This window comes from Boleophthalmus pectinirostris, unplaced genomic scaffold (assembly GCF_026225935.1).
Source record: "Boleophthalmus pectinirostris isolate CB_2022bp ecotype Guang Dong unplaced genomic scaffold, ASM2622593v1 HiC_scaffold_19, whole genome shotgun sequence".
Lineage (NCBI taxonomy): Eukaryota > Metazoa > Chordata > Actinopteri > Gobiiformes > Gobiidae > Boleophthalmus > Boleophthalmus pectinirostris.
Window position 1 is genome coordinate 34,175,912 of NW_026571140.1, and position 16,203 is coordinate 34,192,114.

At 39.3% G+C, this 16,203-nt stretch overlaps 1 protein-coding gene across 1 annotated transcript in view; it reads right to left on the minus strand.

The window, feature by feature from the left end:
* Positions 1–16,203, minus strand: part of adamtsl3 (ADAMTS-like 3) — a 503,662-nt gene that overhangs the window by 128,606 nt on the left and 358,853 nt on the right. Inside the window, exon 7 of the mRNA XM_055154339.1 lies at positions 13,680–13,812. Coding sequence (XP_055010314.1) covers positions 13,680–13,812 — 133 coding nt within the window. The remainder of the gene's footprint in view (positions 1–13,679; positions 13,813–16,203) is intronic.

The window sequence follows — 16,203 nt, forward strand, 5'->3', positions numbered from 1 at the left end:
TTAAGCGATGTTAAAATGTTGTTACGTCTTTAAAAACAGACCTGGAGTTGTTATTTTTGATGTATGTAGTAATGCTGTTTCCTTATAAATATACTTGGTATAGATGTAACAATAACCGAAATATCGTGATATCGTATCGTCAAAGTTCTCACAATAATCGAATATCGAATTACAAGTCTCTTTGCTTAAATTAAAAGTTATGGTGCAGCAAAAAAACAACAGAGGGAACTACATAGACCATGATCCTTTGCTCCATTTCAGTGCAGACTACAAGAAGAAATAACAGTTCTAAGCACTTCTAAGTCTTCGTTCTTCGGATTAAGTCATGTCAAGGCATTTTAAAAGGAAAAAGTAGCATATTACCAGTTTTGTTAGCCTTCACAAAATATTGCAATAAATATCGTATTGTGAGATGTGTATCGTGAAAATATCGTACAGAGAGATTTGGATATTGTTACATCCCTAATCGTGAGCCTCCCCACCATATCGTGAGCTGTCCTACGATATCGCAATAAATATCGTATCGTGAGGTTCATACCGTGACGATATCGTATCGTGAGACTTGGATATCGTTACACCCCTAATACTTGGAGTTGTGTTTTGTTTAATTCACACATGTTTAACACACAAATCCTGCATATTTACACTGAATTCTTCTCTCAGAGTGAAAACACTTTGTTCCACCTTGTGACAAAGGAGACATTCAATTTGTCAACTGGACAAAATGTATTTGGTCGAATACGTTTCGCAGCTCATCCAAGCTGCTTCTTCAGTTCTGGTCGGAATGCTGGTGGACACTTCCTTATATCTGCCTGCAGGGAGGAGCTAACAATGAAACTACTCTAAAACTAACACATCTACTTGTTTACACTTTCTGTTAGTTATCTAGACCTATTGATCTTGCACTGAGGATGTGGTCTTATTAGTATAATCATTCAGGTCAATGATGGGAGCTTTCACACCTCTGGACCTGACCTGGCTACCCCTATTGTTTTCTTTGCTTTGTTTTGATTTAGTTTGAGGATAGAGTTGTAAATAGGAGACAGATGGTGTCTGAGTCCCCCATTTCTGGTCAAAGATGGATTGTCTTTCCTAACAAAAACAGCTTCTTTAACTCCCCTCTCAAACCAATTATTGTCTCTGGTTAAGATCTGTACCTCACTGTCTTCAAAAGAGTGGCCTGTGGCTTTTAGGTGGAGATTTACAGCAGACTGTGGTCCTGTGTTGCTCTCTCATCTGTGTTGGTACATCCTCTTGTGAAGTGGATGGTTAGTTTCTCCAGTGTCGCGCTCACTGCAGTCTTCACTACACTGAACGGAGTAAACCACATTGCTTTGTTTGTGGTTCGGTGTTCTGTCCTTTGGGTTGGACCAGTTTCTGTCTTAAAGTGTTTGTAGGTTTGAAATAGACTCTCATGTTGTCTGAAAATCCTCTGTAGTGTGATGCCATGCCATAAAAGAGGCAGGGCTCCACTGTGTTTTTAAACTCCACACACCTTCACTATCATAATTTGGATCATTTCAGGCCTGGGATTGCCAATCTCTACTGAACACTAAACTAAACTTCAAGTGTTTCAATGAAAAAGAAAAATAGTTACAACATGCTTAACATACTACTATATGTTTTCGTTGAACACTTTTATCTCCACTTAATCCAACAAATTCTGCAGCCACTCCACAAACATCTCACTCTGACATTAACGGACGAGTCAAAGAAGAGGAAAATAAAGTTAATTTAATTACCAACTTAATTACCTTCATCTCCTTGCTATGCATATCATTATAGAAACTTTGCTTTGTCACTTAGTCCAAAGTTTCGGGGGGCAGGTCTCAAATGAAAATGATGTAGTGCACAGCGTCACCTTAAAAATTCTGTCATTTATCTCATTTTTCATTATAGCACAGTTCCTTGTCCTTTTCGTTACAATCAGTCTCTTTATTGGATCTATAACATTGAACATTTAAGGGTTTGACCTTGTTAAACGACTCTATGAGAAACTAAAGACTTGGCAGCTCCAGTGCAATTCTATGAACTCATTTAGGAAAGGAGGAAAAAAGCCAATTTAATAGAGCCGCTGCTAACAAGCTTCGTATTCAAATTCACCAAAAGAGGTTTTCTGTTTTGCATTCATAAAACCATTTTAAAACCAAAACCTGGAAACAGCTTTGTGGATGAAAAGAGTTGAAACTTGTTTGACCTCTGATATAGTGGTGCCTCCATTCACACTCAGCTTAACGTGGAATCCATTAAAAATAAACTTTCATCAGTCTTAATTACTCTTAAAAGGGAGCAAACATCCGTCCAATTCACCAGATAAACAGAATTTGAATACCAATTTGTTTAAAGCTAATGAAAAGGTGTAGACAATGATAAGGGGGAGTTTTGACGTTAATTAAATATTTCATTAATTCAACCAACCATTAATTCCAAAACCAGACTTTGTTCACGCCGGATTAACACACTTCATTCACCGATTCTGCTGTTTGTTTTGTGGCCAAACCACCTGATCTTTAGTACTTGGATGGGAGACTGTTGGGAATATAAGCTGCTACATTGGCATTGGTGTTGTGTTCTTAGGCAAGACACTTCACGCACTAGTATGAAAGTGGTGTGTACACTGGTTGTCAGTCTCGCTTCAATCAGTCTGTCCCAGGGCAGCTGTGGCTACAATAGTATTTTACCACCACTGAGTGTGAAGTGAATGAAAAACGCACCAAATTGTAAAGCGACTTTGTCCATCTGGAAAAGCGCTGTACAAGACTATTGCATTATTATAAAGATGGACCGTGCATTTCTCTGATTGGCTAATCCACCTGTCAATCACGCTGAGAGCCAAACCTACACATCTAAATGCAATGTTAGGATCTTTCAAAAGTCTATAAACAAAAATGGTGATGATGGATGGACAGATCTATAGTAGAGTAGACCTTTTCGATGTAGGGTAAACGTAAGTCCTGGTTATTGCTTTTCTACGGCAAAATATCTGAGGAAATGTCTCGTGTATTTTCCACCAGCTTCATAAATCTGCCCCATCACCAAATCTTCATCCAACAAGGTCGACAAAGGACATATTCTGTCCATGAAGAATTTATCCACAACTATCAAGGTAAGAAAGACGAAAACGTAAAGGCGAACAACGACAACGCATTAGTGAACTACTCCTGAGAAAAACTAATGTTATAGTCATGAATTAATCATAAGTAACTTGTTATCTCAGACTGATTCTACAATTAAAATTAAAAATCTATTTCATGATGTAGATATTAGCATAGACAGAGAGATTTGTGCAGTTCGAATGCTACAGATGTTCACAGATTACATGTCGAGCTGCACAAATCTCTCCGTCTATACTAATATCTACACCATGAAATCGATTTTTAACTTTAATTGTGTTGATTAATTGAGTTAACAAATAACTTATGTTTTATTCATGTCAGGATTCCTGTTTTTCCCCTTGTTCTGTCTTCCCCTCCCCTCTGTCTTGTGTGTGTGGAGCTGGGTGGAGAATCTGGCACCATCCTCAACTCTGGTTCCACCCACTACTCATCTGCAGCTCATTCGCAGGTCGACCTACACCTCTGCAGTAGTAAAGACCGGTTCAACCTGGGGCCTCATTTATAAAACTTGCTTACGCACTTCCTACGCCAACCGTGGTATTTATAAAACTCGACTAAGGCGTGGCTCTTTGCTTAACTCTACGCCAACTCGGGACCTCCTGTAAGTTCTACGCAAAGTCTGGAGACACGGGGAAAAAGCGACACTCGTGGAGAGAAGCAGAAGTGAACAGAGTTTGAGGAAGTGTTTGATCAGAAAATCCACGTATATAGAAGAATTACCTTCTGATTTGCGCATTTAAGTGTTTGGTTCGCCAAAATACGGAGAAGGGCTGTTTATTCCACTCATTATTCTCCACAATATTATATATTTGACACTCGTGCACGAGCGCGGCCACGTTCCCGGACTCGGTGCTAGCGCAGAGTCTCCCACAGTCCACACCGCGACCATAGACTTCTATAGAACACAGACTGTGACCAACACAGAGGACGAAATAATGACCCAACCTGAGAGAAAAACTCTTCCCTTGGACGCAGCAGGAGCCAGACTTTGATTTAATGAACGCAACTTTAACACTTTTACTTTAGTCTTTTACGCACCGAGCGCCAGAGTGACCCGAGTCTGCGGACAACACGAAGCCTACTGCCCGAACCTGACCCCAACCAAAATCTTCCCTACATTTTTGTGTAATGGGGAACTCTTGTACATGAGAGCTGCTCTCTGACTGTATGAAGAACAGAATAATGCCCGTGACCGTCCCGACCCAGACCCACACTCACAGACCCAAACCCACACTCACAGGTTCAGCAGTTTGGATGTTTCGTGTGGACTTTAATTGGCAGAATAACATCTGTATCTGATGTTCGCTCCTTTCGCTCTCCAGGGGAGGGCATCTGAATCTCTCGCACGCGCTCATAATTTGCGCGTGCATGTATCTACGTGTATATACATATATATACAGGGCCAGTCCACACACACATCATAGACAGACTTAAAAATATAGCGATAAAACTCTTGAAACAGCGAAAAAACACATGGTCTTTACTGCAAAGATGTGCTGCCTAAATATTATAAAAAATGATTAAATGAACAGATGAGTCATTGTTGTCACGTTTAGTTTTGTATTTATTTATTAAACAAGGTTTAATAAAGTCTTTAATAAAGTCTTTGTCGTGATCACGTGGTGCTGCGTGGAGCGTCCTCCTCCCTCTGTCCCGCGTGTCTCGGTCAAACCCACTGATTATCGGCTCATGTTTAGGGAAATCTCATTCACCAGTCACTTTACATGCTCCTTTTATGGTGAGGTGGAGGTGTGGAGAGGGCGTGACGTGACGTAGGTTCACGTGCGCAAATTGTAGTTGCAGGTGGGATTTATAAAGCAAAGATTGCGTGGTTTGGTGCGTGCGGTGGGTTTTCTAAATATGGAGTTTGCGTGGCGCACGCCTTGTCGTAGCTACTAGGCGTACGCACTAACTTACGACAACTCCTGCGCAGTTTTTATAAATGAGGCCCCAGATCAACAGTTTATCCTACGTGGTACAACTATTGGCTCCAATTTTGTTTCTTGAATTTTTGCCTGTTTCCCAGCACTTAGTTTGCCTTTTTTCTTGTTTTTCCTCACACCTGGTTTTTGCACTCTTTGGACCTCCTCAGACTTTCACCCCAGTCTCCGATCCAGCAACCTGCAAATTTCTGTAATTAATAAATCCTGTTATTTTTTGGACTTTTCATTGTCTGCCTCCTTTATTGACCCACCAATCATTATAACAATTCATGACCATAACATTAGTTTTGCTCAGGAGTTGTTCACTAATGCTTGTCGTTGTTCGCCTTTACGTTTTCGTCTTTCTTACCTTGATAGTTGTGGATAAATTCTTCATGGACAGAGTATGTCCTTTGTCGACTTTGGTGATGCTGTAGACATATTTATGAAGCTGACAGTAAATACGCGAGACATTTCCACAAATATTTTGCCATAGAAAAGCATTAACCAGGCGTTACGTTTATCCTAGATCGTGGCACTTCCGATCACTGTGAAAAAGGTCTATAGATCGATCTATCAGATTCAGTGAAGAAACTTGGATTTAACTCAGAATATCACAAAAATGAAATGAAAGTTTTGGTTTATTTTTTTTGTTATAAAGATTAAACCCTTTCACATTTTGATCTGCTGTTAGTTAATGATTAAAACTGTGCTGTGGTGGGTTTGATTCAGTCTCCAGTCGCCTTGGACATTCTGACGACAAAGGGTCAAGTGTCTGAGTCAAGAGGCGGTCAGCATTTACTGGAAAATTCAGGAGAAAGTCACAAAATAAATGATGATGAATGATGATGCGGAAAATCTTATTATAAATGGAATTCCCATCGCGTCTTTTGGGGAATATTGACAAAAATGTGTGCTCATTAACAGTCAACAATGACGACTCAGAGCGGTCAACAAGGCTCCTTTGTATCTCAATATCTCCGTAATATCTGAGACAAATACATGATTAGACTTACTCCAGTGAGAAGAAAAACAAATATAAATCAGAGGGGGAGGATTAGCAAGTTTTATGATACAACTGTGAGCGAGAGAAAGAATTGCCACACACTGTTTAGTCCTGATGTAGACTTTGTTCTTTGTCCGCTTCTAGTCCTGGTTTAACCCTGATCCAGTCCAGGTTTAGTTCCGGGTTTAGTCCCAGTTCAATCTCAATATTGATGTATTTGATGCATTTAGTATGAACACAGCCAAAATAAACAAGAAAAACTTTTTAATCAAGATCATGAGGTTTACAGGTGCCATTTTGAGGACTGCAAATTTATTTTAAAGCGACTATATTATGGTATATTTTGATGTATGTCATTGCTGTTGTTGTTTCCTCTTAAAAAAAACATACTTGGAGTTGTGTTTTGTTTCATTCACACATGTTTAACACACAAACCCTGCATATTTAGCAGTTTGACAGATTGTTCATTGTGTTTTTAATTCCATACACCTTCACTAGAATCATTTGGATAATTCGAGCCTTGGAACTGCCAATTTCTACAAAAAACTAAAGATAAAAAGCACCTGTAAACTTAAAAACTACCGCTTCATGACATCACAAAGTGGAACAGAACATTTTTGAGATCTGGAGATGCAGACAGAGTAATAATAACACAGACTTATTCAAACATCTGTGAATGAAACGCGATGACGAGCCGGGAGGACATTCGGCAAATTCACGACACGAGGCCAACATTGAGATTAGATGGAATATTTTTCATCAATCGCTATGGCAACTGTATCAATTTTTCATCACTCTGAAACCCATGGATAAACACAAGATGACTGGGGAATGGCCAGGAAAGCAACACCAAATGAGTCACCTTTCATAAATCATGTAGTTGTAGCTTGGTATGAAAATTGTATGATCCACGACTCACTGTTTTGTATGCTCTTAGTATTTCTAAATGTGAAATAACTTCTTAAAAAGTGTCTGTGGTTGCAAATGGTCTGAGAAATATTCTAACACCTTCCTTCAGGCAGTTTCAATTATGGCAAGTTTTGCCTTTGGTTAAATGTGTCCAGTATCTAATCTGTATTCCAAATGAAAGTGTGGCATCATTTAAACACACTTGAACTGGTATTACTATTTCTAAGCCTATGGTGCAACATTTATCCCACAGAACGATTATGGTTTTAAGTTGCGTTCATGGTCAGTCATGGTGTTAATAATTTCAGATGGTGGGCTGGGGTCTTCATAGCTATTCATAAATATTCAACCTTACCAAACTTGCCATATTAATCTTAAAGGGACAGTCCGGAATTTTGGACATAGGACCTCATTTCATAGTGAGCCAGAGTGTTGGAGACATATGGAGACACTTTTTAAACTATTCCATCCGGTCTTTGTATTTGCAGAGGTCGCTGGTGCTAGGCTAGTGCATGTCAATGGCCATAGTTAGCCTGCCACTAAAAACAGTCTTACGCCACTCCACAAAACACCCGAAAACAAAACAGCTATTACACCAGACTGTCGATGTAAATGTTTGTGTCGGTAGAATATTTTAGAAGTAAAACCAACCTTGCATTTGAAGGATTTATGTCTGAGCAGCAGCAGCGAGTTGTACTTCCTGATAGAAAGCTCGGCAGCGGCGGACTGATATATGAGAAAATAGTCCCTCAACATGCAACGATTCATGCGATGCAAGGTTAGTTTTATTTCAAACATTATTCTATCGACACAGACGTTTACATCGACAGTCTGGCATAATAACAGTTTTGCTTCATGTGTTTTGTGGAGTGGGTAAGACTGTTTTTAGTAGCAGGATAACTATGGCCATTGACACGCACTAGCCTAGCACCAGTGACCTCTGCAAATACAAGGACTGGATGAAATATTTTAAAATGTGTCTCCACACGTCTCCAAGCACTCTGGCTCACTAGGAAATGAGGTCCTATGTCCAAAATTCCAGACTGTCCCTTTAAGGCATGAAGTTCAGTTTGGGGTTGAATAATGTCACTTTTGTTTATTTACACTATACTCTACGAGGAAGATGAACTCTGTGCCAGATTTCAGTTGACAGTTTAATGCGAATAGGCCCAGTAATTGCTGATATTAACCATAAACCAGGTGAACAAATCTGCAATCTGACAATCTAAAGCAACAAATTCCACCATAGAGTTCTGACCTGTCCTCCAGCTCAGTTATAATAAATAATAATATACTAACTCATTATTATAAAGACACACCATGCATTTCTCTGATTGGCTATTCCACCTGTCAATCACGCTGAGAGCCCAATAGTAGCGGGATTATAGACCAGTGTTTCCCAAAGACTGGGTCACGATCCTCAGGTGGATCACAAGAGATTTTTTTGGGGTTGTTATGTCATGATCTACATGTAGGTCTGCAATATACAGGGCTACATTTAATGTCCAAATAGACAATTTATGGATCCTTTTATTGCTGGTTCAATAACTTTTTTTCATAGTTTAAAACTTGAGTAATACTAATTGTTCAGAGAGACATGATCACTCAGGCAACAATAAAATATCCTCATTAATGTTCAATAATGGTCAAAACCACCTTTATTTTGTGATTTACGAATAATGTCTATTGACTTGGATCGTGAAGGTTTGTGACTTTTAAAATATGGGTCCACAGAAAAAAAGTTTGGGAAACACTGGTATAGATCCTTTAAAAGTTTGTAAACAAAAGCACTCTAAATTCCAGATGGCAACTGGTGACGATGCATGGATAGATAAATAAACAGATCGATAGAATCAATTTAAATGGAGGAACTTGGTTTTACCTCAAAATAAACATGGAAATTCAAAGTTTTAGTTTATTTTTGGCTATAAAGACTTCAAACCTTTCACATTTTTTGATCCGACATCAGTTAGTCATTGCAAATGTGCTGCGGTGGGTTTAATTTGGCCTCCAGTCGCCTTGGACATTCTGATCAAGGGCCTGAGGCAAGAGGCGGTCAGCATTTACCGGAAAATTCAGGAGGAAAATCACAAACTGTGGAAATGGAAAATCTTATTATAATGGAATTCTCACAGCGTCTTTTTGGGAATACTGACAAAAATGTGTGCTCATTAACAGTCAACAATGAGGACATTATAGGAGACGAGGAGAAGTCACTGTTCATGGAGTAAGACAAGGATTTGTTTTTTACATTATAATATTTAAATGGTATTACTATTTCTAAGCCTATGGTACAACAGTTATCCCAAAGAACAATTACAATTTTAAGTTGTGTTCATGGTCTGTCATGGTATTTATAATTTCAGATTGAGGACTGGGGCCTTTACAGCTCTGTGGGAGATGCACTGTTTATGATCAACAAAATATTGAACCTTACCAATATTAATCTTAAGGAGTGAAGTTCAGTTTGGGTTTGAATAATGTCACTTTTGTTTATTTATACTATCCTACACAAAGAAGATGAACTCTGTGCCAGTTTCTGTTTCATATGGATAGTCCCAGCAATTACAAAGATATTAACCATAAACCAAGTGAACAAATCTGATAGTTAAACAGCAAAGAGTAAAATAAGAGTAAAATAAAGCTCTTTTTCATTATGGGTGTGTTCATTGCATTGAAAAGTCTGAAAAAAAAAATACCGTATTTTCCGGGCTTTATGTCACACTTTTAAGCCTACAACTCCATCAAAAAATGACCGCGTGCCCCACAATCCAGAGCGCCTTATACACAAATCCACTCGGGTGTCCCAGCACGACTTCAGTAAACTACAAAGCCGCACCACCTGCAGCGCACGCAAACACACACGGAGCAGACAGCGACCGCGCGGCGAAAAACACCCGCAGCCACACTCATCACTCCACGCCGACGAGGAACGGAACGGAGGAACGAACCGAAAAAAGCGAGTGCAATGTGCCACTCTGAGCCACAACTGAACAACTGAGTCACTGCGAACACGCCGACAATCCAGCGGTCCCAGACAGCACCCTCCCTACACGCCACAACTGAACAAAGCCCAGAGTCACCGTGAACGCGCCAAACAAAATCCCACTGACCCATCCAACTGTTGTGTTTCGTTTAAAGTCTAGTGCGGTTTATTTGTGAAAAAAGTTAGAAAATAGACCATTTAATGACAGTGCGTCTTATAATCCAGAGCGCCTAATAGCCTGGAAAATACGGTAACCTATAGTCTAGCTGGTTTCACTTCGTGGAAACCATCTGACCACGCAGTATTAGAATTCATTCGCTCTATGGTATGCTGGTACTTTTTTTTTATTTAACCAACCGCTGCTATTTGGTCGTGACGTATGTAATGCGCCAAATCCCGTAGGAAGAAGGGCAATAACGTCTTTCCCCTTGATAAAATTCACCAAACATTCTCTTTGTTCCAGCTTTTAATTCTTGATCTCGGGAATCGTTGCCAACACAGAATATCTGGCTTCATCTACATCCATCTCGACCGCTTTGTTTACTGTTGTGCTGTACCACAAAAGGACCCAGACAGGTCTACAACCCCAAGGTCTTCTGGGGTTCTTGGAAAACGTGTAGTGTATCCGATTCCTGACCTATTTGCTGGAGAAAAATGAAATTGAGTGAAGGCACTAGGTGGCTCCAACCTGGCTAACCATAGTCCACAGTACGGCATAAATCTTGTCTATTCCTACTGAGAAGGTTTCTGAAGTTTAGAGTTTAACGTTCTGTTTTCAGTGCAATCATGCCGTTGACTCTCCACCTCCAAAAAGTTCCATACTATCACTTTAACTTTATGTAATTATTGGGCTTATATGACACAACTGGGACCACAAAGTCATTACAAAATCTTCTCAGTCAGCACTAATGAGCTGAGGTCAAACTGAAGCGCTACTCAAATAACTTTTAGACACAAGATTGATTTGAGGAGTCGATCTCTCTTGACAAATATTGAAAATGTTCTGTTCTGGATTTTACTTTTGAGTTGTTTAGGCCCCTGTACTCCTTCTGAACAGAACTTACTTTAGTCTTTAGTATTTTGTATTTTGTATTTCAGTCACTGTTGGAAATTGTTCAAATATTTAAAAAAAGTTAGACCTGTCTGTTATTATCGACGTTATTAATTTGACTCTTGATGATGATGAAAAATAAAACTAACAAACAAAACGACAGTACGCATAATTGCTCTATTGTCCTCCATTATAAGCAAAATGATTAAACCTCAGAAATATTCGCCGTCGGCTCCGTGCTGCTGTAGTTTGAAGTGAACCGGAGAATTCTGGCCTTGAAACAGTTGAATGAATTGAATCTTTTTGGTGCCGAACTCGATTTCAGTTTTGGCAAGAAAATGATATCTGTGCACCTCCATGTGTTGGCAGTAGGTGGCTGTGTCCAGATGGCATTTCAATAAACCAGTTCAGAATAAACAGCGGAGGAGAGGAGAGGAGGAGGAGAGGAGGAGGAAGATGCAGCAGGTAGACAAAATGAGGTAGACTGTGAAGGTGTAACGCAAGGACCCAGCGGTTAATATCAATGTTGCACAGTGAACAGGTCATATTTCGTTGGTTGAATTGAACAATTTTCAACACGACAGACAGCGCGATTTTAAATTTAAAGATGCTGCACCTCATTTTTACTCTTCAAAAAGTGAAAAACAGAAGTAGTTCATTTAGGCGGCCCCTATTACGCTATGTTATAATGTTGTTTCCTCGTCACAAACATACCTGGAGTTGTGTTTTGTTTCATTCACACGTTTAACACGCAAACCCTGCATATTTAGGCTGAGTTCTTCTCTCAAACACTCCGTTCCACCTTGTGATGTCATGTGGTAATACAGGAAGTGTTCCAGTGTGTTTTTAAACTCCACACACCTTCACTAGAATCATTTGGATACTGTCAGCCCTAGAACTGGCAGTCTCCACTGAACGAAAGGTAAAACGTAGAGATTAAATTGAAAACTACTGCTTCATCACAAGGTCGTGGTTTAAGGCATATGGCATAAGGCACAGGTGTCAAACATACGGCCCGGGGGCCAGATCCGGCCCTCCAAGACCTTTAATCTGGCCCTCGGCTGATTTTCTACTAAAATATTTAAATTATATTTTCTATTAAAATATTGGTAATTTTTTTGAGGTGCTTAGCATAGCAGCGTCTCCAGCGCCTCTGTACGTGGCCCCTCCCACCAGAGCAACACAAATGAAGACTTGTCTCTTTCCAAACGCTCTTAAAGGACGATTGTTTTGACTGTTGACCGTGACACCCTCATCAGAAAAATGTCCAAAATGAGAAAAGTGGAGCCGAGTGCAGGATTTTCAAAGAAAAATGTACTTATTCCTATTTACATACAAGTTCATGTTAAACATTGTGTTGAAATTGTATTTTTCTTAAAGTTTCAGGTTGTTCATAATGTTATAATATTTGGTAAAAGAAAGAGTTCATCAATTAAAAAAAGATGTCTGTAATAGATTTGTGTTTCTCTGCACAAATATTTGAACCTATTGTTATTTTTGGGGTTTATATGTCATGAGTTTTCTGATCCGGCCCCTTTGGGATCAAAATAGGTTGGATACGGCCCCCGGACCAAAATGAGCTTGACACCCCTAGCATAAGGTATATGTTTTTTCCGGGGATACATATTTTAAAAGTCACAAATCTTTGCAACCCAAGTCAATAGACATTATTCGTAAATCACAAAATAAATTTGTGACCATTATTGAATTATTATTATGAGGATAGTTTATTGTTAACCGAGTGATCATGTCTTTCTGAACAATTAGTATCACCGGATTTTTCAGATTATAAAGCACACCGGATTATGAAGCGCATGAAGCGAAACAAACAGACGACACTTGAGACTTTTTTTATTTCCTATGAGGAAGACTCAAATATAGACTGTGTAATAATGTGTATAATGCAGCTTGCACATTACACACACACACTGCACACATTTGCTTACGTTTTACAGAAACTAAACTTAAAACCACATGTCTCATTTGCATAAACTATAAATTCAGCTTCTGTCAGACTAAAGAACACGACTCAGTGGATTATGTGTGCAGCGAGAGGGGCAACATTTTTTCGATACAAAGTGAATTGGAGCTGGAAGCACTCGAATCCAAAATAAAAGTCCCAAAATAGAAATTTCTTGATGATATTTGGAAAAAATTGACACACTCGGACAATATTTACTTATATATTATGGAGAAAATATCTATTCAAGAAAGCTGAAATTTCTTGTGGGACTGCAAAACACTTCAGAAAATGTGCCAAAAAAGAAAGAAAATACATTTGATTAGATTGAGAGTAATTTTAAAGAAGTTTACAAATCAGCAGTTAAGGGCGGACGGTCGCGCCACATGACATTTTAACACTTTATGTACAAAAAACATCCATAATAACTAATGATTTCTGAAAAAAAAGATTTGGTTCCATGGAGGTGAGAGGTGCTTACAGATATGTGGTGAATTATTATGAAATTTGAACATTTTTAACTGAAGAAATTGCAATTGGACAGAAAATGTAGGTGTCATATCATTGACTCATTTAGAATCTATGCCCTGAAATCCACTTTTTTCTATTCTTGAAAATACATCCAAGTTTTAAAATAGGAAATATAAAAGGCAAGAATGTGAACCAAGTAAAACAGCTTTATAAAATGTGTAAATAAACTGGTCATTATTGTAGGAACAGTGTACTCACGTGGAGAGATCGGGGGGGTGAGATGTAGTGAAACCTGCCCTCGAACCAGGCGGCACGTGGTTCCATCTCCTCCACACACTCCACAGTTGTCCTCTTTGACTTTGCTCCCCAACTGATGGTCACAGCCCACCTCCTGTGAACAATACACAAGAGAGCAGGTGTTTGGCTCAGCAGCACAAAGACAAAGTGGTACTGGGTTTATTCTCTGGTTTTCCCCATCAAGCTGAAGCACGTGTCAAACATCAACAGCATTTACATAGTGTGGTTGGAATCCAGTTTAGTGCTGATGTAGACTTGGTTAGGTCCTGTTCTAGTCCTGGTTTAATGCTGGTTTAGTCCTGGTCTAGTCCAGATCTGATTCTAGTTTTAGCCCTAGTTTAGACCCAAATTTGAGTAGTGTGTGAATGTCCAAATTTACTTCTAGTCTAGTCCTGGTAAAGGGCGTAGGTTTGCATCGGGACGGTGGAGACATGTCACAACCAATATCTGGGGAAGACAAAATAATCCCTACCAATATTTGCCATTTTATTTTAATAACCAAAAATATAAATCTATTCCGATATTTTTCCAAACTCAGTAGTATTAATTTAACACGTTTAAGTTCACATTTTGTTTATTAAATGTTCTGAGATGTATTCAGTGATGTGACGACAGGGTTAATGCTGCCGCTGTTTCATTGGCTGCAACAGAGTGATGTCATTGGTGGAGCCAGGAGCCTAAACTGGGGAAGCGGCAGGACAGGACCAGCACCTTAAGATGTCGGCTTGAGCAGGAGCAAGTAAAGACGCTGCACCAAACTTTGGCTTTATCTTCAATTAAACTTGTCTTATAATGAGTCCCCGCGGAAAAAGAGCGACTATCACCACAAGTGCACCTCCCAAACAGAGCCCTGATCGTGCGCCGGACTCTACTGACAATATTCCACGGAAAAATGTACGGACATGACCTCACAAATATCTCATCACCAACAAGCAAAGAGAAATCTGCTACAAACTTCTACATCACTGTTTTTCACTAAAGCAACCTACAAGTAAAAGTACAAGTAAACTCTCAGTTGGTTTCAAAGCTGAGTTTGATTAGTTTTGGCTTATTCCTGGTGCACTGTGTAATTTGTCTTCTGGAGGGTCCGTCAGGTGCTTGTCTCCATGGAGATGTGACTTGAATGTTCCACAGTATGACCATACACTTAAGAATCTCCATGGAGACTTGCAAGCCAAATTACAGACTGGATTTGTGGAGAAGCGGCCCCAATCGCAGTAAGAATTCATGTTTTTGAGCAATAAAAACACCTGTAGTTGAGTAAATGCAAGACAGAATCGTTTAATGCCGTACTGTGGACAGTTTAAATCAAAGTATTAACATCTCCATGGAGACAAACAGGATGCGGACTCTCTTCAGAAAAGCTACGCAGTGCAAGTGCTGGTTTATTAATGTTTTTCTCCAAGTTTATTGTTGGTTTAGTCCTGATTTACATGTTGATTTGCTCCATGTTTAGTTCAGCTTTAGTTCTGGTTTAGTCCCAATGTGATCCTGACCAGAAATCCAAGTTTAGTCGTAGTTTAGTTTAAGAAAAACTCCAAATGCATTTCATTTTAGACATGTCTTGGTCTAGTCCTGGTCCAGTTCTGAGTTGTCCCAGCTGTGTGTGAACGCATCCTTACAGTCAATATACTTTAAAACTTGAGCTTATCTCTCGGAGGTGGCGTGGAGTTTTTGAACAAATGCTTTCTTGACCTTTTTTGTTATGTAACTCTGGAGTATAGACCAAAAAAGACACTTCAAAACACACCCATTTTCAAAGGTTGTAGCTAAAGAAATATCATGGCTGCTGCTGAGGTCACGTGTATTAAACCTGACATATTTTCATATCACTGTATTTGAAGAACTGCTGACATACGCTGACCTGCACTGTCTCTCTCTGAATAATTTCTACGTTTTTTATGCTAATATTTGAACATAAAGAGACTATAACAAAAGGAAAAGTGAAAAAATGCAGAATCAGCTTCCTCCATATAGACAAAGGGCCCAGATGACACTATTTTCTGATCTACGTTATACAGTGGTTTCCTCATCAAAACCATTTGTTTCATTCACATGTTTAACACACAAACCCTGCATATTTAGGCTGTGTTCTTTTATCAGACTAAATCAAAAGAAACAGAAAACGCACACCAAAATTCTTGAAGAGGTGCAAATGCAAGGAGCAGCCAGACAAAAGTGAAAAAACGCATAGCACACTCAGATGGCCGATGTCCAAAAGATTTTCAAAATAATGTTTCGATAAAAAAAGCATTCATCAGATCTTTTTTTCTTGCTTTGGACCACAGCACACAAAATGGTTGCCAGCTCAGGTGCTCATATACGCCATCAATGAATGGGGTTATTTTGAAAATAAATAAGCTTTTGGACATTGGCCATCTGAGGCTGCGTTCAGACTGCAGCCTGAAGTGACCCAAATTAGATTTTTTTGGCCTCTATGTGACCTGTATCTGATCTTTTAATGACCGATGATCGATTAATGATC